Below are 22,713 nucleotides of genomic sequence, written 5' to 3'. Positions count from 1 at the left end.
GCCAAAAAGGTTAACGTAAAAAAAATTAGTGCTGCATATTCACCAAAGATCAAACTCCTGTACACAGCACCCGATGTGTCTGTGTGCTAAAGAGAAGTATCCTATCAGGTTTCTTAACACTGTGACTATATCCCAGTTGGTCTGCACTTTTTAAGTAGAGGCCTCAATTTCCACAGACCTTTTCACATATCGGTATTGCAAGATTTCTACCATGATCTTTATTGAATCCCTCTGATCAATTCTAGGGGGACAAAAGAAAACCTTATAGAGCATTTCCACGTATAAATAAATGTGTTGTTCTTAAAACTTTATTTTTTTCTAAATATAAACCCTTAAAATGCAATCACACAATTTTTTTAAATAAAAAAAGGACTGGCATGAATCCTAGTCTTTATACAATTTCACAGCAATTATAGCAGCATAAATTTAGCCTCTTAAAAGATTTCTTCCTTTGCTCTAAATAAAAGTTAATTCCAAGTTTTAAAAAGCCAGAGCAGCGACCATCCAGTAAACGGAATGAAATTCTCCTCGTGTATTCTACAAACTGAGCATTTAAAACACGTGAATGTATAAAAATCAAAGATTATTAAGAATATGGAATGAAATGACAATCTAAACTCGGTTTGTAAATATAGGACTGCCTTGCAAGTCTGGCATAGAGGTGGTGGGTGGGTGACAAAATGGAATGGAGTTGGGCTAGAGATGTCTGCTCCTACTCTAATCAGAAATGCAACTTTCAAAAGAAAGTCTTGGGTATTGAACATGTTTAACATGTCTACAGAGCTGTAGGAGCTATCCCTGAAATGCTGGTATAGATGGCGGTTACAGTGAGACTGTGATCCCACGAGTACAGAGGGAACAAACAGCACGTTAACTCCTCAGGACACAAACGGAATTGCAGCGGCTGAAATAGGGCTGCGCAGAGTGGCCACCGTAGGAACGTTCTGTTACTGACAGATGATGCACAGCTACTTTGAGAATTCCCGGGAACCCTGCAATCTGTTCTAGAAACGTAAATTAACATGTAGATTTGTAATCATGATCAATTATGTGTTTATCCATCAAACCGTGCTGTTGCTTTTTTTTTAATGAAAAAAACGTTGCTTTAGGAGAACAAATGGTGTGAAGTGCTATACTAGGATTACAATTTACCCGATATTATTGAGAAAAAAAATAACTGAAGGCAGGCACCACATTAGAAGCATTGATATAGTTTTCTGGCGCTAAACATTGATATAGTTTCCTGGTGCTAACAAAGTTCACTGACTTCCACCTAAGAAGCTTCTTTAATTCTAACTTTTAAAAATCCCTTCTGCAGTGATATGAGCCTGTTCACGGAACTGTGAGAAACAACTATGAAAAATAATAATATAAAGAGCATGGTTCAGCCTGGGTCTAAATGGTCTGACATTTTATGATGACTCTTTATTAAATGCTCCAAGTCTTAATTCCTTTATTTTTCAGTTAGAATTTGCTAAATGTCTGATAGACTTATCTGAAGGAAGAGGGAGAAGTTTTTCTCCACTCTAACTTAACACACAAGACCCTTCTAAGACAGGGAGAATGAAGCAAGAAAAACTGAGTGTTCGTCTGGGCAAGCTGCATGGCTACTGAAAAGTAGGAACGCGACATAAAATGCAGAAGCCCTCCAGGAAATAGAGGTAAACTGCTCTGAACTATATAGCAGATACTAAGAAGGACAAAGTTAAATTCAAATTCAGTTAAAGGCAGTCCTCAGGCTCTGACAAATTAGCCCTATATGAAAAGTATGGTCTGTGACAAATTTCTTTACTAGGTTTTCAATATAGTGCTTTACAACCATTCAGATCTCTTTTAAAGACAAAAACGACACAGTCTATAGAAGGAAGAGGTGGTAATGAAGCAGGGAAGGGGAAAAAGATGGTGATTTATTTTTCTTATTATGTTTAAATGTGGCCAGGCGTTTTGTAGCTTTTTTTTTTTAATCTTTTTGGTTACTGAAAAAAATAGAACAGTCCACTGTCCAGCAGAGGCTGCTTCAACTCTATTGCTCCCAGGGCTCATTCTGCATGGATCTGTGTTTCAGGATGCTGCAAGGACAACTCTGTGGGCAGGAAGGCCCCCTGACCCAAAGCTGTAGCATATGTCCTGTTCTGTGGGTGGGGAAAGCCAGAGGGCACGTATGTCCCCATCGCTCCTCCTCCAAAGCCTCCTCGCTGGTGCTGGGGCGGGGAGTGGTAACCCTCCAGGTTATCATACTGGGACACAACAGTCATACTGCTCTGGCGCTTGCCATGGGTTTGATATTGGTACAGCACACTGGGGTCCCTCTCCACATTTGGGGTGTGATGGAGTTTCAGGCTATGACTCCTCTCAGGTTTAGGGGGTGGTACTATTGACTGAGTGAGGTGTTCCTCCTCCTTGTAGCAGTCTCTGGAGTGTTTCTCTGGGGCAGGAGGCTGCCTAGCCCGAGGCCTCTCCATCTCTTTGGGGAGCCTCACCTCTTTGTGGTTCAGTCTTAAAGACTCCTGCCCTGATGTAATATACTTCCCTCCAGAGTTATGGTAGCTGACTGGCTCACAAGTGTCTGGAATCCCTTTGGGCCCATAATCTAACTGGCCAGCTCCCTGGGGGTAAGGTGGTCCATTTTTTGATTCACATAATTGCCTATGGCTTGCTTCCTGATGTGCCCTGTGCTCAGGGAGACTACAACCCATGTCACGAAGCTTCCTGTTCCTGAGGCTACTTTGCTTCTGAGGGAGGGATGGTTTCTCTGACTGTCCATTGCCATATCCTCCGTGGTGGTGGGCTCTATCGAACTCTGGCTCTGGATGCTTCCTATAGAAGCAGTCATCTCCCTCAGTACTGACAGCCTTGGCTGAGTGCCGCCCCTCCTTTCCCTCCGCCACTGAGAGAAGTCCAGTTTTCCCAGGATCTGATTTACTACGTAGGTGGATGACATAGATCCCACCCAAGTCGTCTTGCACAGCTGGGGTCATATTATCATACTGGGACATCACAGGCCCCTTCACCTTCTGCCGAGAGCGGCTCTCTCTCCGGATGGATTGCATGCGGTATTTTTCCATGTCCTCGAGATCCCATGAAGTGTAAATGTGCTTCACATCAGCGGTTGGAGGCATGTTGACTACATTATTGTAGTCATTACCAGAGAAATAGCCAGTCACGTTGGCCCGGGGACGTGGAGGCAAACCAGCGTAACTGTACAAGTTCTTTCCTTGCAGCCTAGGATTGTAGAAAGCAAAATCGCGATTGGTTAGGCGGTGAAGGGGCCTCAACTGTACTGTGCTATAGGCATCCATATCACACAGGGCTCCATCTGGACTGTAATAGGAACTAGAAGAGCTGGAATATGGGCTATACCGGTAGTGGACCCGACCGTTCTCAAAGTAAGGCTGCAGTTGAGTTACGTGGTAATCTGAGCGGGCCTGGGAGGACTGATATGGCTTATACTGGTACAGGGGTCTTGGGCAGTAGGCTGGTTCATCATCTGGGGGAACTTCTGTCCGTGAAATGGGAACAGAGCGAATCGTGGAAGACGGAGGGGCATGGAGAGACTGCACCCTCCGGATGGTAGGGTATGGTGGAATATCCTCAGGGTAACAACTACTCCTGGTAGAGGAGCTCAAAGAAGATGCATACTCAACACGGCTGCATGGCTTGGAGTGGTGTCCAGATGCACTTCTTCCCGGGGCCACATATGTGTTATAACGAGGACCCATGGAGGCTGGTGGCTCTGATCTGGAACCATACGCTTGGTGTTGCTCCAATTTATTGTGATGTGGAGGTACACTCTGGGGACGGTACTGGCAGTTTGGAGTCATATTGAAATGCAAACAGTTTTCTGGACCAAAGGGTTCAGCGGTGACATCAGGCCTAGCAAAGGTGGCATAAGCCGTTTTCTGAGAAGCATGCTTAGGTTGTGGGACAGGAAGTGGTAAAGGCAAAACATCATCCACAGAGGCTAAGGAAGCAGGGACAAAGGGATGACAGCTGGAGCTGCTGGCAGCATCTGCACTGCTGGAGTGTATGGCAGCAACAATTTTACTCTCCACAGTCCTGGTGGGGGGAACCGGTGCAGGAAAGCCACAGGAGTGCAGAGGGACAGACTCAGCACGCAGGTGCAGCAGTGGGGCCCTGGCCCCGTCCCGCACCTTTTCAGGAAGGCCTGGTTGGAGGGCAGGAGCAGAGACGGGACACTGAGCAGTTGCACTGCCGTCACTGACAAGGACAGGTGCAGGGTCATCCATGGCTCTGGGCTCAGGTGGCCTCTCTGGAGCTGGAACTACTCCTTGAATCTATTGAAAGATGATAATATTATGAGTTTGTTTTTTATGCTCCCCTCTGTGCAAGCAAACACTAGTAAATTTGCAACTCACAAGTTGAGGCTATTTAGGTAGCAGCTTGAAATTTCCCAAGCCATGTGGACACGTTGGACAGGACAGTAGGCCAACCTGTCCCCACGGCCAGGAAAAGGCCATTACCATCTTTGCAGGACTGTTCTAATTTATGATAGGTTTTAAATGTAAGATGAAATTTCCTATGTCATTATCTTAATGTGAAGACCAAAATAGAGGTTTAGTCAAATAGCAGTCACGCTTAAAAATATATACCCAGTCTATCTGGCCAGCTCAGTCTCAACACCAAGAACATTTTGTTAAACAAAAGGAATTGATTCTATCTGGAGAGAAGTTGTACAGTGAGCAGTTTTAAGCCTCAAATATAGGGAAGGGCAACAAAGTGACTTGTCTAAGGTGGCATTCAACTCAGTTACTTCTCTCCCCTACCTTCTGCTCCACCCTGGTCTGTGGCAGGAGAGGACAAACATGATCCTCACAGCAGTACCACAAAGACGCTACCCTTGAGAAGCAGCTGCTACAAATAACATCCTCCACTAGTTCTTTCAGTTCAAGGTGACCACAAAAAACCTGGGGTACTTTTTTAAAATACGAGAAAATTAGAAAAAAACCTTAGCATTCTGCATATAACAGTCTCTCTTCAAAACAAGTGCTTGACCAGAAAACAGTCTGCTGGTTAATGTTGAGAAATAAAGCACTTTTATTGTGCAGATGAGAATAACTGGCAGAGGGTGGTTAAATGACTTGCCCAAAGTCACAATGAGTCAGTGATGGAGTTGGAAAAAAAAACCAAACAAACCCGCAACTCTGACACTTAAAGCCCAGTTTGACTCATTTGATCACGATCTCTTTGTATTACTATGAACAAACTACCTAGCTGCTTTACAAAGACAAGGCAGCAGGTATAGCTCAACTCTGGTCATGGAGTATCTGCTCCTTTCTCAAAGAGAAACCAGCATAGAGGTAAAGGCAGGTTTCACCCTCAAATGGGAACTGTTTCATGGAAACCTGCCACAGGATTTAAAAACAAATGTCATATCTCACTCAAAGATAACAACACACTCTGCCGAAAAGTGACATACCTTTCAAAAAAGTATATTTCATCTCCCTGACTTCCTCCCTTTCTTACCTTGTGGGAATTATTTAATCCTATATTGGTTGCTGCTTGTACCTGCCCCGCGACTGGTAGCTGCTCTGCCGATCTCTGGGAAGGAGGTGGGGGAAGGGGACGATTAGTTCTGTGAGTATGCTGAAGGGTGGCGGCAGCAAAATCAGCTGTGGTAGGTTGTTCAATCACATCCCAGTTGGCTTCCCTGGTGCTTATTTCAGCTGTTGCTGGAGCAGCTGTCATATAAGCCATGATGGCTGTGCTGGTATTCTCTTCAGGGGACCCAGAAGGAGGGTAGATTTTGTCCCTAGGCAAATTAGAAGGTGTGGGAGATTTGTCTGCAAGTTCTAAAGGGGGATGGGGCTTATCCACACTTGTACCAAGACAAGAAGGAGGCTGATCTCTACTGTAGAAATGAAGTTGAGACTGGTCCTGATCCACAAAGGAGACAGTTGGCATATTGGTCTTCCCAGACTGGTCTTCAGGGAAACTTATGTGATCATCAGACTTAGAGGCTGTTAAGGGAACTGAAGTGGTTCTGGCCTTGTCTGGGTCCCCAGATAAACAGATTCGATGGGGCCGATTCCCTGGTAAGTTTGCCTGGTGGAGCTGCTCCCCAGGTTCAGTTGCACTGGAATAGCTATGATCCCCAATAGCTGCTATATCTGGTATAGGCTGGTCACAGTTCACAGATGCATTGTTCTGGAGGTGGAACTGCTCTGCTGGCCTATCAGTTTGGAAATAGGCTTTATCTAGAGTAACACTAGAGTAGGCACTAGGCAGTTTATCTTCAGTTGCAGCCACTGCTACTTCTCCATAATTTGCATAAGCAGCCTGAGAAGCCCCTGGTCTCTTCAACGACTGAGTTGAGGCTTGCTGTGCAGACTCAGCTAATGCTAGCGCCAACAGGCGGGCAACATTTTTCGGAGGTGGTGGTGGTGGGATAAGAGAGACTGAACTGACAGGAACGGAATCCTGAGGGGGGTCATGGGTAACTGCTCCTGGTGGGAAATTGGGAAAAAAAATGAGAGTGAAAAGGTAGCTTGTATTATCCTATACGGAAAGCCAAACACTCCCCATTTGATCACTAAAAAATAGATGCCTTCCATATTTCAAAATGGCAATCCATGATCTTCTATCCCACATGCAAATGCTGAAGAAAACACATCTGGTTCAGAAGGAAAACTAAAACAAAGAGTTTTTAAAGACTGCAATCTCCTCTTGAATTGCTACAGAGATGGGGGGAAAAAGCAGGTCCCTCATCTGGATCAGAAAAGATTGCTTAGAAAACAAGCTTCAAGTGTTTACAGATTGTTATTAGGAATAGTTTTACATTTGATGGTTTTAGGCTGGCTGGTTAACTTGTAAGGCTATAATATAGGTATTTTATTAGAAGAGAAAACAGAATCAAGAGCTATGAAGTTGTGCAAAAATTATCCACGAATTCTGACTGTCCAAAGAGATAAGGGGACTTTATGAAGGTCTGAAGCAGGACCACTACCCTTTAGGGGATTTTTGTTTGATTGATTTTAATTTAGGGCTTTGAGCCATCAGCACCACCCAGAAAAACATTCTCTTTGATTAAAGGCTAGCTGTGGAGCAAATTTCTCTCTTAAAAGGCACAGATGGCACATAGGATTGAAGATCCCTCTTAGCTTAAAGAAAGAATTGAGGAAAACAAATGGTACCTGTCTGAGTCTGTCCAGAAGGTACAGCCTTACTCTGACTGCTGGAGACAGACTGCTCCTCTTTCCCTGGCGATTCTACTTCTGCAGCAGCCACCTGGTCCAGGGGCTGGACTTCAGACTCACATCCTTCTTGGGCCTCTCTCTCATTTGTTTTCATCTTTACTACCTGGGTGGGGGATCTATTTATGATATCACTTTCTTCAACACTTTTATTCCAGGTTGGAGAAGATGCATTCTCAGCTGCTATATTTGAGACAGCACCAATGACTTCTGACACCCGAGTGGGAAGAGTCACTGAAATTGGCTCAGATATGTTCATAGAAGGTGATTTGCTTAATTTCCGTCCAATCTTTGGAGAGAAAGCACAGACGACCTTTTCAGTGAATGAGGATGGCTTAGATGATTTTTCTTCAGTTGGGCTCAAGTCCAGGGTAAAGAATGGACTCAGTTTCTCCTGAAGAGGAGAGACAGGTTCAGAACTTGCAGTGCTTCCTGGAGTCTGAGAATGGCTACCACCTGCTTCTGTATCCTTTTTATTGGTACTTGGTTTATCCTTGGAGTATCCTAATGAATCTAAAAAGGAAGCACCGCTCTCCAGACACTCTGATTCGGACTTAGGAGGACTGCATTGAAATGACATTGGATCAAAATCCAGGCTGGCTACTCCAATGTCTGGTGGGCTTAAATCAACATCCTCAGCTGAATGAGGAGACATGAGAGCTGGAATATGAAGCAGCCCTACTTCCTCCTCACTTTCATTTTCATGGGGCAGATTATCATAGGAATTACAGCGGTTCCCCAGCATTTCTCCATTAAAAGAGGCACTCAGTGCATCGCTGCTAGATCTGGGTCTTCTGGGTCTGAACAGCTTGGAATCACCTGGTAAAAATGGATAACAATATCAAAGTGTGAATGTCACAGGATGCACAATACCACGATAAGTCAGTTACTCAGTACAGCAGTAACGACGTGCTATGCAGGGTAAGAAAATGTTCCTTTTCATTTTCTTTCTGGTAATTGTCTCTTGGGGCACACAGATGGAACTCCCCAACCAAATGCTAAATAACACATACGTTTGATACAATCAGAGGGAGCATGCAGCATTTGATGGTTCAATAAGAAAAAGGACTCCGATCTCTTAGATTCTATTACCAGTCCAACACTGAGTCTCGTTGTGACTTTAGGCAAGTTTTTCATTTCTTTTTATCTTGTTTTATCACTGACCTCACACATGACTTTTGAGGTAGAATTAATCATTTTAAATAGTAATTTAGATGTATAACAGCAAAAGGTTTTTTGTTGCTGTTGCTGTGGAAAAATCTTCATAACACTCTCATAAAGTATTTACATATACTTAGTAAAGAATTCCTTTCACGGGCCGGCCCCGTGGCTTAGCGGTTAAGTGCGCGTGCTCTGCTGCTGGTGGCCCGGGTTTGGATCCCGGGCGCGCACCGATGCACCGCTTCTCCGGCCATGCTGAGGCCGCGTCCCACATACAGCAACCAGAAGGGTGTGCAGCTATGACATACAACTATCTACTGGGGCTTTGGGGGGAAAAAAATAAATAAAATAAAAATCTTTACAAAAAAAAAAAAAGGAATTTCTTTCAGGTACTGAAACAAAAATTTTTTTTCTTTACTAAGACTAGGCTTTAAGTTTCTCAGCAGAGTCCTCAAGAGTGGTAGAGCATTTAGTAATTTCATGATATTGCTAAACATCCAATTGGTAAAAGAAGTCCTCTAGCTCAGCACTCTATTACAATTATCAGAATTGCCATAGTGAAATGTACTATAAAAGGCAGACATTATCTTAACATAAATACATTCACTAACATGCTGACCACTTATAAAATTAATGCCTAATCAAATATTATTTTCTGCTTAATACTAGCACATACTCAGCCCACTGCATTGTTTTTGTGAACTATTCTCTTAACTGGAGTGAAATAGAAAATCTTGAAAATCCGTAAGATGTCAGACATCCAACTAAAGTGATATATGAGAATTTCTTGAATCATAAGTACAGCCTTTGGTCAATGAGGATCTGGCAGATAGAAGAGTTAATAAATTAAGATAAGAAAGTTGACTAGGATGATGACACCCCAAGATACTTCAAAAGAGCATGACTGAATATCAATGGATTAAGAAAAGCCTGTGGGAAATCAATGTAGCTCTTGCCTATTTTTGTAAAAAGAGCCTTCTTTTCAAGTAAATAAAATTAGAAATGAAAGAGGAGAAATTACAACGGATACCATGGAAATACAGAGGATTATAAGAGAATACTATGAGAAATTATATGCCAACAAATTGGACAACCTAGAAGAAATGGATAAATTCTTAGACTTATACAACCTCCCAAAATTGAACCAAGAAGAAATGGAGAATCTGAATAGACCAATCACAAGTAAAGAGATTGAAATAGTAATCAAAAACCTCCCAAAAAATAAAAGTCCAGGACCAGATGGCTTCTCCAGTGAATTTTACCAAACATTCAAAGAAGATTTAATACCCATCCTCCTCAAACTATTTCAAAAAATAGAGGAAGATGGAACACTTCCTGAATCATTCTATGAGGCCAACATCACCCTGATACCGAAACCAGACAAAGACAATACAAAGAAAGAAAATTACAGGCCAATATCGCTGATGAACATTGATGCAAAAATCCTCAACAAAATATTGGCAAACCGAATACAACAATATATTAAAAAGATCATACACCATGATCAAGTGGGATTTACACCAGAGACGCAGGGATGGTTCAACATCCGCAAATCAATCAACGTGATACATCACATCAACAAAACAAAGAATAAAAACCACATGATCGTCTCAACAGACGCAGAGAAGGCATTTGACAAGATACAACATCCATTTATGATAAAAACTCTCAATAAAATGGGAATAGAAGGAAAGTACCTCAACATAATAAAGGCCATATATGACAAACCCACAGCCAACATCATACTCAACGGGGAAAGACTGAAAGCCATTTCTCTGAGAACAGGAACGAGGCAGGGCTGCCCACTCTCACCACTCCTGTTCAACATAGTACTGGAGGTTTTGGCCAGAGCAATTAGGCAAGAAAAAGGAATAAAAGGAATCCAAATAGGTAACGAAGAAGTGAAACTCTCACTATTTGCAGATGACATGATTGTATATATAGAAAACCCTAAAGAATCTGTTGGAAAACTGTTAGAAACAATCAACAACTACAGCAAAGTTGCAGGGTACAAAATCAATCTACAAAAATCAGTTGCATTTCTATATGCTAATAATGAACTAACAGAAAGAGAGCTCAAAAAGATAATACCATTTACAATTGCATCAAAAAGAATAAAATACCTAGGAATAAATCTTACCAAGGAGGTGAAGGACCTATACAATGAGAACTACAAGACATTATTGAGGGAAATCTACGATGACATAAAGAAATGGAAAGATATCCCATGCACGTGGATTGGAAGAATAAACATAGTTAAAATGTCTATATTACCTAAAGCAATTTACAGATTCAATGCAATCCCAATCAGAATCCCAATGACATTCTTCACAGAAATAGAAAAAAGAATACTAAAATTTATATGGGGCAACAAAAGACCCCGAATAGCTAAAGAAATCCTAAAGAAAAAGAACAAAGCAGGAGGCATCACAATTCCTGACTTCAAAACATACTACAAAGCAATAGTAATCAAAACAGCATGGTACTGGTACAAAAACAGACACACAGATCAATGGAACAGAATTGAAAGCCCAGAAATAAAACCACACATATACGGACAGCTAATTTTCGACAAAGGTGCTAAGAACATGCAATGGAGAAAGGAAAGTCTCTTCAATAAATGGTGTTGGGAAAACTGGACATCCACATGCAAAAGAATGAAAGTGGACCATGTGCTATCGCCATTCACAAAAATTAACTCAAAATGGATCAAAGACCTGAAGGTGAGACCTGAAACTATAAAACTCATAGAAGAAAATATAGGCAACACACTATTTGACATTGGTTTTAAAGGAATCTTTTCGGATGACATGCCTACCCAGACTAGGGAAACTAAAGAAAAAATAAACAAGTGGGACTTTATCAGACTAAAGAGCTTTTATAAGACAAATGAAACCAGAATCAAGATGAACAAACAACCAACCAGCTGGGAGAGAATATTTGCAAAACATACATCTGACAAGGGGTTGATCTCCATAATATATAAAGAACTCACACAATTGAACAACAAAAAAAACAAACAACCCGATCAAAAATTGGGCAGAGGAAATGAACAGACACTTCTCCAAGGAAGATATACAGATGGCCAATAGGCACATGAAAAGATGCTCAACATCACTAATCATCAGGGAAATGCAAATCAAAACAACACTAAGATACCACCTCACGCCCGTGAGAATGGCTATAATCACCAAGACAAAAAACAACAAATGTTGGAGAGGATGTGGAGAAACAGGAAACCTCATACACAGCTGGTGGGAATGCAAATTGGTGCAGCCTCTATGGAAAACGGTATGGAGATTCCTCAAAGAATTAAAAATAGAGATGCCCTATGATCCAGCCATCCCACTACTGGGAATCTATCCAACGCACCTGAAATCAACAATCCAAAGAGGCTTATGCACCCCTATCTTCATTGCAGCATTATTCACCATAGCCAAGAAGTGGAAGCAACCTAAGTGTCCCTCGACTGACGATTGGATTAAGAAAATGTGGTATATATATACAATGGAATACTACTCAGCCATAAAAAAAGACAAAATCGTCCCATTTGCAACAACATGGATGGGCCTGGAGCGTATTATGTTAAGTGAAATAAGCCAGAAAGAGAAAGACAAACACTGTATGATCTCACTCATATGTGGAATATAAACCAACACATGGACAGAGAAAACTGGACTGTGGTTACCCGGGAAGTGGGGGTGGGGGGTGGGCACAAGGGGTGAAGGGAGTCATATATGGGGTGATGGACAAACAAAAATGTACAACCCAAAATTTCACAATGTTAGAAACCATTAAAACATCAATAAAAAAAAAAAAAAAAAGAGCCTTCTTTATGATCCGGCTGTAGAAGCCTAACACGAAATGAAAGATATCCTATTTCCTATTACATGGTTTTGTCAAAAAAGTTACATCTCCTTCCAAGTCAACATTGAAGTAATCCTTTGTTCATTCTAAAAATTAGCACATAGTTACAACTATAACTCGACTTTTGCTAAATTGAAGAGAAAACAAACATTTTCAAATTTCAAATTTTTTAGTTTTGTTTTTCAAGTTGCAATCAAACCTTTTTGCACTATTTACCATAAAATTTTGGTCCCCATTTTAAGCAGATTCACTTTAAGTTGCCTTCTCCTGGTACTAATTATCCTCAGATAATGAGAACCACTTGTAATCAATCTGATCTATGAAACTGAACGTCAGGTAAGACATCTGCAAGACAAAAGACTATTGGTCTGAATATCAAAACTGCTTAAGTTTATACTTTGTAACATGGTGCTCTCATTGTGAAATCTAAAGAAACACAAACAACACCATTTTTCACTGGGCATTAATAAACATAAATGGTTAACAAAATATTTCACCTATTTTTATATAAAGTGAATAGCAATCATGTCAAAAGTAAAGAAATTAAAGACTGATATCAAAACATCAATGGACAATACTACTAGTATTCTTAGGAAATGATAGTCTACAGCCTATTTATTAAGCATATATTTATAAAATATACTCAATTGTTGTGTTCTTTTATGAAATATATTATAGAATAAAACGACTGATGCTTTTAGTCTTACCATCGACTGCATGGAGAGAAGTAAGAGACTCTTCACTTTTAGCTGAACGGAGGGTTCCTTCTGCCCTGCCACCTGAAGAACCAAAACCAAAGAGTGTGAAGTTTATTCATTATTGCACACATAGTGAAAGGGAACAGTGTTTTTCTCTACACACAATTAAATTTCCAGGAGTGATTAGCTGTACATTTTGACAATCATATTCAATTTGGCATCATATTATATAATGTGTTGTATTGTTCTCAAAGTTTTCTATATGAAAAATCTCTTTTCTAAAGGATAATGAACTTGAGAACAGAGGTGAATTTAAAAACTTCTTCCTTTTATATTTCCTAAAGACCAGTATGATACCTCGAGATGACACCATACCGGACTTAGGGTGAGCCCTAAATCCAACGACTGGTGTCCTTTTAAGAAGAGAGGACGCCGAGAGACAGAGGAGAAGGCCATGTGAAGATGCAGGCAGAGACTGGAGTGATGCCACCACGAGCCCAGGAATGCCAGGTGCCACCAGAAGCTGGAAAAGCAAGGAAGGATTCTTCCCTGGATCCTTTAGAGGGAACATGGCCCTGCTGACTCCTTGATTTCAGATTTTTAGCCTCTAGAACTGTGAGGAAATAAATTTACGTTGTTTTAAGCCACCTAATTTGTGGCAATTTGTTATGGCAGCCCTAAGAAACTAACCAACTCTAAGAAACTAGCACTTTAACTATATATGCTGGATGTTATTTGTTAAATATCTTCTTCCTCTTTTACCTCCTGGCAGCACGTCACACTGCTGACACTTTCTTTCAAACCCCTCCTCCATTACTTCTGGTGACAGCACTCATCTCTTGTTCTTTGCCTACCTTTCTAGCCATTTCTTCTCACTCTCCCTTCAAGACAACTCTGCCTTTTCCAGTCCTTTTTACACTGCTTTTCTCCAGGATTCTGTTCCCAACCTGTGTCTCTCACTCAACGGGCTCTCCCTGGGCCATAAATCTATCTCTAGGGTTTTCACCCTTGGGTGTTTGCAGATGACTTTCAAATCTGTATTTCTAGTTATATTAAACACCTTTGTTGAATTCCAGACCCATACTACTAATCACCTCTTGGGCATGTCCAACTGCCTATGTCCAAAATAAACACAATTTTTCTTCCCAAACCTGCTACTCCCTACAGGGATAATGGCACTACCATCTCACCTTATCATTTAATCAAAACCTGAAAATTATCTTTGCTCCTCTTCTTTTCTCCTCCTTCACAATCATTTGGTCACCCAACCCTGTAGATTCTGCTTCCTAAATATCTCCCAACTCCATTTCTGACTCCCACTGCCACTGCTTATACCAGACACTGATTGTTTCTTGCCTGTACAACTATAACTGTCTCCTAATTTATTGTCCAGCCTCCAGTCTTATTCTCTTCCCACATATTCCCTATGCTGCTGCCAAAGTCATCTTTCTTAAACCCAAATCTGATTACATTACATACTGAAGCCATTCAATAACCCCCAGGAATACAGGACAAAACCAAAACTCCTTGACAAGACCCCCAATGATCTGAACCTCTTTTTGTACCATACTACCCAGCCAAGTTCTTTATAGTTCCCTGTGTCACACAGGAGCACACACTTTGCTCCATTTCCTGAATTTCTCAGTCCCTTATTGGTCAGATGAATGTCTACTTATCCTTCAAACCCCAGGTAAAAGGTTATATTTTCTAACCACCAGCCCCTCTCCCCACATGAATAGACAACTCATACCATAAATACCTTACACAAACCTCTATTTCAGTAACTATGATTCGCATGGAATTTATTTTCTTACACATATGATTTCCCAACTAAGACTCTGAAGGCAGGGGTAGTGTCTTAATTTTCTTTCTATCTGCAGAGGCTGCTATCAAAATATCTAGCATATGCGTAGTACATGATTGCAAATTGAATGAATGATGAATTAAACGAACTGAACACTATAATTCTAACATTACCTGAGAAGAGAGCACTAATATCCTTCCTAGATTCAGAAGCTATTAATACCAGTAGAACACAGGTTTTAAACTATTTTTAAAAGAGTAGAATTTTTAACAACAGTAATAGATTTATTCGATCCAGTAAGATACTTCATCAATGAGTCATCTAGTAAAAAGATAGCTTCTTTGGTTATAAGAGTTATAAACTTCAAAGGCATGTTGAAACACGGTTTTGTCATTTTTTAAATCTGTAAAAATACAGATTAACAAATGTAAGCACCACAGCAGTTATTTTTTTATTACCAACAATATATAAACTATGTTATAAAATGTTATGACTTTTTAACCACATTCACACTATAGGAAATTGGATACTTCTACATATACATACATAACTTATGTATTTGGAGATAATCGGTAAAAGAAGACAATTCATGTGTAGCAACACAACTGTTGATGTATTATATTGAAGCATATTATAATAATACATTGAGTAAGTATCCAGAGTAAGAAAAGAGCCATCACGACAGGATGAGAAGTGTGAACCTACCATGCAAACCGCTCTTCCGGCAGCAGAATACACAGGAGGTGTGAGGGCACTAACCTTTCAAAGCAATGGCTTTCATCTCTGAGGGCTCACTCTCATTACGCTGCAACTTTCGTTTAGAAACAGACGATGATTTCCCCAAGTTGAAAAAGGAACGCCAGCTGCCCACGGGAGATTTTTTCATTTTATTTTGAGGCCTCCTCCTATGAGACAGAAAAATCTGTGTTAAGAAATCCAAGGGACAGCAACTAGAAGGATGTACAACTATGACATACAACTATCTACTGGGGCTTTGGGAGAAAAAAAAAGGAGGAAGATTGGCAATAGATGTTAGCTTGGAGCCGGTCTTCCTCAGCAAAAAAAAAAAAAAAAAAGAGGAGGATTAGCATGGATGTTAGTTCAGGGCTGATCTTCCTCACAAAAAAAAAAAAAAAAGAAATCCAAGGGGCTATCTTTACTTACAGGAAACGAACAAATGATGGAAAGAACCAAACAGCCTGGAGAGGCCCAGCAAAATAAATAATAATACATTTTCTTCAAATGGTTTCTTAAATAGCAAAAATAATATGGCTTTATACTAAGTGAGGAATAGAAGGTGATACACTAGGTTGTTCACAGTGAAATATACATATATTTTTTAAATTCCTTAAGTAATTTAACTATTTCCCTTTCTTAAAAGATTCCAAGCAAGGCCTGGTATTACTCAGATATTTTTAGTTTTGGAAGGAATTTTTCTTGTGCTGCTCCGTCTTACATCCACCTTCCATATAACACACACTACACAGTGCAGCTAAACTGTACAGCTAAAGCATGAAAAGGAAGTTAAATGTATAGATTTTAATATTACTAACTAGTTTCACAAAGATAATTTTTATATAGATTTTCATATTCAGATCTAACCTCACAATCTGTGAAATACGTCAGAATAAGACTCACTTGGGAACAGAAAATACTAAAACTCCAAAAATAAAACAGAGTAAAAGAAAATGATTTTAGGTGTGAGTAAAGAGAATTAAGCCAAAAAGGAAGAAAAGTATTAAGAATAATAACTAAGATATATTGAATGCCAGGTATTGTGCTAACTGCCTTATAGGTAGTATCTCATTTAAATTATACATACATATATGAGGTAGGTACTATTATTCTCATTTTATAGCTGAGGAAATTACAACACTAAGAAGTTTAGTTAATTTCCTTAATGTTATGAAACTAGTAAATGATGAAGTCAAGCTTGGAACTCAGGTCTGTCTGCACCCCAGTATCTACTCCTTTGATAACTACTCTATAAAGAGATTTTTGAGAAAACTATGGAGCTAAAACATAAATTCAAAAAATCTGAAGACAAACTCAATGACAAAGTAAAAGAGTTTGTTCTAACTTTATGTTGTCAGGACATTTTTAGTCATGGGAAGTGAAAGGAAGTTGGAGAGAGATACTAAAATATGGAAAAAATAAATCCTCAAGTTTTATTAGTACCACCCAATCCAGGGAATTGAAATGTTAACATTCGTGTGTAATAGCCAAAGGAGTAACAGAGAAATCAAAATTAACTTACACACATTAGTCTTCCTGACTTCCTAACTTAGAAAAGAAGATAACAGAAACCATGTCATTATCATTTCTTTAGAGAAAGCTGGAAGGGACACTGAGAGAATGAATTGCAGTGGTTCTCAAACTTCAGCACATATCAGAATCACCTGGAAGGTTTGATAAATGATTGATCGCTGGACCCCACCTCCAGAGTTTCTGATTCAGTGGGTCTGGGGTGGAGTGGGGGGGTCCGAGAATTAGCATCTCTAATAACTTCCAGCTGAAGCTGGTGTTGCTGCTGGGAGATCACACTGTGAGAAGCACTGGTCTGTTCCAAACTTAACGTGGAATCAATGTCAAACAAGCTGTTGCCCATTCATTACTTTCTGAATAAGCTGTTCCAACAGTTTATTTCTAAACAACATAACTGAGAGAGAAAATCACACCTATATAGTAGAAGTGTATCATTTTTTTCTAACAGTTTTCCCTGTACAATTCACTTTCTTCTTCTTTAAAATGACATGATGTTGTACTGCTTTTCAAGAATCATTTGTATCACTCCTTATGAAGTATCATCCATAGTCAAATGGTTTTCCTGGGACTGGCCCAGAATCAATATAGTAATACTGAAATACAAAGTAGAAGTAAAATAAAAAAAAATAACACATAGCCATGAAAATCATATTTTTAAGGAGGACTTAATCAATTTTACCTTTCAAGTGGGAACTCAATTATGGTATGAAATTTCCCCTGAAGTGCAGCAGGTCCTTCTCCTACTTCGATATATTTATTTTCAGTCACAATTGGAGAATTGACCTGAGCTTGTGTTCGTGCCTGGGCTTCCTCTAACGTCAGCAGCTTGGTGGATGGAGAAGAAACCAGCAGGGACTTGGGTCTTGACAAGGAAGCTTTGGAAAGAAAGAAAAGTAATGAAGTGAGTCAAACTTTTTAGCATGTGGAAAAAATATAAATATGTGTGAGTGTGTGTATATCAATCTGTTAATCTGTCTATCCATCTATCTACCTATCTGTGTTGTTTTAAATTTTCTTCACTAAGTTTCTTAAATGGCAAAAATAATAGGGCTTTATACTAAGTGAGGAATAGAAGGTGATATACCAGGTTGTTAACAGTGAAATATACATACATTTTTAAAATTCCTTAAGTAATTTATTTCCCATTCTTAAAAGATTCCAAGCAAGGCCTGGTATTACTCAGATATTTTTAGTTTTGGAAGGAATTTTTCTTTTGGTGCTCCATATTACATCTTGACAAATATCAATATTAGGTGACACGATATATCTTTTAATGTGTCATGAACTTAGATCACAATAGGTCTAACATGCAGAATTCACTAAGTATACACAAAATAATGGTTAAATTGTGCATTTTGGGAAACAAACATAAATCAGTTGCTTTCTACCAAAGACAGATTTATTAAAGTGAGATAAGAGATGCAGTTTTCCATTCCTTTAGAAGTTTAGATACATGTTCCCGATAGTAAACAAAATCCATCTGAGCCATACCTGCCCCTTCCTGAATGACGGCACTGATCTTCCCACTGAAGAGGACATCGACGTGGTTGAGGATGAATTCAACAACCACGGACTGAATTCTCACTTCCATGAAAGCTGCTGTCCCACTGAAGCAGGCAGATTCTATCTGTTTTGATCTGTGGGTAAACAACATTACCATCACAGAGTCCCAAGGACACCAGTCTTAAAGGGCATTATTTTCTTTTTTCACATGTAAATCACAGACAAACCAGAGGAAGGAATCATACTTTTACAGAGCCTTGGCTAAGCCTAATTCCCTGTTGTAGGGAGATGCTCATAAAAACAACAGATTAGTTTTACTTTTACTGTCCTTAGGAACATTGATGAATTCAGACTTTTATCTGATTGGTTCTACTTAAGGTCATAAGCCAAATGCAACTTACCTTAGCAGGTTTGGAGCCCAAACAATTGCTAGGTTTTTTGCATGCATATTTGTGATGGAACAGTAGTCAGCTAGAAGAGACAGGTGTCTCATTAGGAACTCCAGCGTTCTGGAAAGTGAAGCACAACAAAAAGAGACATCATGCAGCAGTAGGGGACACAAAAGCTCCACTCATTTGTAAGGTTTCGATGGCAAAAAGGAAAAAGAAACCATACAAACCCCAACAAATTTTTTTGTGTGCTATTAGGTTTGAATATTATTATTACTACAGAACTGTCAGAAGAATATTATGAATTCTATATCTAGTAATTACATCTACAGAATAGTACAAAAAAAAGTCTAAGGCAGATGCAGTAAGAAATAAAAGTTTCTGACAGGGCTGGCTGTGGGAAAACAGCCTTAGTTTTAAAAAAATCTTTAGGAATATTTGCTCCTGGCTGTCAGACATCTAGTTTCAAGGATACCAGTGAAATGAATCCTCCACAGAACCTAGTTTCTTAGACAAATGATATTGTAAAGTTATGCTATCCTATTTGTAGTTAAGGATTTAAACTCTTCTGCTATAAAAGCAAACAACGTTTCATAAGCCTAAAAACAGTTAAAAGAAAAATTCCAGTAGGCACCAAAGGGAGAATATTTGAGCAAATATTGTGCTTTTGGAATAGAAAGCCTACTCCAACTCCTAATATATTGGCTTATCTTATACATTCTAAGTTTGCTTTATTTGAACAATTTTATTTTTATACATATTAAATAACAGGGCAGAATACTTTTGGAAATAAAGCATGATCAGCTTAAATCTAAGTTAAATCAAATAAACACACAGAGGTATTACCTATCAACTATCACATCTCTCAAAGGTCCCTACCTAAGTGTATAAGGGCTTAACACTATTAAAGATGATGAATAGGAGACAGAAGTTTAAGAATATTATTTGAAACAGTAACGAAAGTTAAATTGTAGTCAACATATAACCTTCAAAGATTCAGATGAGCCTAACATGAAGTTGAGAAGAAAAGGAAGATAACAGCTAGAGGCACTGTTCAAGATGCTTTTATAGGGAATCTCCTCTAATTCTCACAATAGCCCTAACAAGCAGTATTACCATTCCCCACTTCATGCAGGAGAAAGCCAAGGTTTGCCCAGGTTACACAGACAAACAGTGCTGGGATTTGAATCAAGGTCAGCTTAGCTCCCAAGTCTCTGCTCAGTCAGCAGCATCTACTGTAGCTGCTCTACAGTAAAAATGGTGATCCTTTGTCCCTCCTGTACATAGTTAAATAAGGAAAGATCGATCGACAGATAGAAGTGAAGCTGGCCTGGAGACAATGTAGAGGAGGGAAGCTTGAGAAATGCGCTTAGAAAACAATATAAAATTTTATTACTTGGAGTGGGGGGCATGGATGAAAGAAGGGAAAGATTAAAGTATTTCAGAAATGTATTTTAAAAGAAATGCGAATTTAAAAAACCAAAGATACCATTTTATTCACATATCTAATTGTAAAGATGTTTTTAAAAGCTAATGGAGAATTTTAGTCAGAGTGCCATGAAATGAGCATTGTCATAATTCAGCAAAGTGCAAATTGCATAAACTTTCAGAGAATACAATTTGGAAATTCCTGTATAGGGGGAAGAAAATTTTAGTATCTTTTCATTTCCAAGAATTCCACTATCAGGTCTTTATCCTAAAAAATAATCTAGATTCTCAAAAAGATTCATATAAATGGTCCTCATAGTAATGTTAAAAATTGAGAAAGAATCTCTACCACATAAACAGATTAAATAGGGAAACTGGGGAAAAGATTAAATAACATATGGACCATCCACATGGAGAGAACACTATTAAAAATCTTGTTTTTCAAGAGCATTTAAGGAATTAGGAAATGTAAATGTTAAAATCTTAAAAAGTCTGGATCAAAAGAGATATATAAAGTTGGAATATATATAAATTCACACAAATTATATAGAAGAAGCTAGAATATAAAAATTCATTATATAGCAGAAGATACATGACAAGGAATTGTACATAACGGAGAGTAGGACATATGCGTATAGTAAACATTATACATAAAACAGGTGGGGGTGGGGGCGGCCCGGTGGCATAGCAGTTAAGTGCATGCACTCCGTTTCGGTGGCCTGGGGTTCACAGGTTCAGATCCCAGGCGTGCACTGACACACTGGCTTGTCAAGCCATGCTGTGGCAGCGTCCCATATAAAGTAGAAGAAGATGGGCACCCATGTCAGCCCAGGGCCGATATTCCTTGGCAAAAAGAGGAGGATTGGGCTTGGATATTAGCTCAGGGCTGATCTTCCTCACAAAAAAAAAACAGGTGGGCATACATGGTAGCTACTATAACATAATTAGGAGATAGGGTAATATTAGGATATACATACAGTACTATATATAGATACACATATACCAGCAAGCTATAAAATACATAATGTACAAAATATATAAAATGTATGTGCAATATATATTTTTGAGCATTTACTATGTGCAAGGTTCTATGCTGAGAATACAGTGACAAACAAGGCAGAATTCATGACCTCAAGGAGCTTGTGTTTTACAGGGGTTAAAATAGGCAATACAGTATATATAAAAAAACACATAGTAGGATATATATACAATATATAATATATAGCAGGATAGGTATATAATGTTCAATAGGGAAGATTAAATTGACAGATAGCAAGGAAGCTATATATATAATTAGGAGGGGAAATATTTATATATTATTGAGAAATATCTATATCTATGTAATAAGGGAGAATATATACTATGGTAGAGGAAATAACAATACAATTATAGTAGAGTAGATAAACATAATATAGTAGAAAAGTTATACATATCAATACAGTAGGAGATATATATGTGTGTGAGTATATATATATATATACACACACACACACACACTTATGTTTGTATGTGTATATAGATAAAACATATAATAGAGTAAAGTTAATACATGGATATACATAACAGATAATAATGATGACAATAACGGTAATTAACTCATACAAATAGTACTTTTTAACAGGCCTTGTTCTAAATGCTTACCTTTAATATTCATAACAATCCTATGAGAAAAGTACTATTATCTCTATTTTACAAACAATGAACCTGAGTCCAGAGAGTCAAAGGCACTTGCCCAAGGTCACAAGGTCACACAGCTAATACAGGCAGTTTGGCTCCAAAGTCCCTACATTATAATGTCTATAATATATAGATATTATATATAGTAGGGGATATAAATGTATTACACAGCAAGGGATAAATATATGATATATAAATAAAACATATGGTTGGAGATTTATTTATATAAAATATATAGGAGATATATGTACTTCACTATACATATATGCTATATATACTCTAAAAATGATATATATGTGTGTATATATATATACACACATATATACTCTATACATATGATAAAGTCTCTTCTTACTGATGTCCTCTTAATTCACCCAGAGATTAACCAATACTCTCAAATTCTCTCTGTAAAATGTACTGATTGGTGTCCAAGGCACAATAAGTTTTTTGGCTGATGGGTTTCTCTGTGGTATCCCCGAACACTTTGACTAAGATTATTTGAATTACAAGGTTATCTAAAGCCAATTTTAAGTGTTTCTATAACTGTTTATGCAAGGTTATTTTAATTCATAATTGTGTTAAACGCTATCAACATTTATAAAACATGATTTTTTTTAAAAAAAGAATTTTTGTTTCTTGCTTCTATAAAACCTCAGTTGAATACTTTGCGAAGTCTTGATATTGGTGAGCTGCCAAATGAAAAAACAAAT

The 22,713-nt window shown here is 38.7% G+C and overlaps 1 protein-coding gene across 3 annotated transcripts in view; it reads right to left on the bottom strand.

Annotated features, from left to right (window-relative positions):
* Positions 1-1,803: 1,803 nt before the first annotated feature.
* Positions 1,804-22,713, bottom strand: part of ARHGAP32 (Rho GTPase activating protein 32) — a 321,714-nt gene continuing 300,804 nt past the window's right edge. For all 3 annotated transcript variants that reach the window (XM_058544821.1, XM_058544819.1, XM_058544820.1), the window contains 8 exons: positions 18,911-19,018; positions 18,498-18,643; positions 17,686-17,881; positions 15,501-15,646; positions 12,947-13,018; positions 7,152-8,030; positions 5,485-6,464; positions 1,804-4,295 (listed from right to left, as the gene is read on the bottom strand). In XM_058544821.1, the coding sequence (XP_058400804.1) occupies positions 2,040-4,295; positions 5,485-6,464; positions 7,152-8,030; positions 12,947-13,018; positions 15,501-15,646; positions 17,686-17,881; positions 18,498-18,643; positions 18,911-19,018 (4,783 nt within the window). In that variant the 3' untranslated portion in view covers positions 1,804-2,039. The remainder of the gene's footprint in view (positions 4,296-5,484; positions 6,465-7,151; positions 8,031-12,946; positions 13,019-15,500; positions 15,647-17,685; positions 17,882-18,497; positions 18,644-18,910; positions 19,019-22,713) is intronic.

The sequence above is a fragment of the Diceros bicornis genome, chromosome 7 (assembly GCF_020826845.1).
Source record: "Diceros bicornis minor isolate mBicDic1 chromosome 7, mDicBic1.mat.cur, whole genome shotgun sequence".
NCBI lineage: Eukaryota > Metazoa > Chordata > Mammalia > Perissodactyla > Rhinocerotidae > Diceros > Diceros bicornis.
The sequence above is the reverse complement of the archived record's forward strand: the minus strand, read 5'-3'. Positions and strand labels throughout refer to the sequence as shown.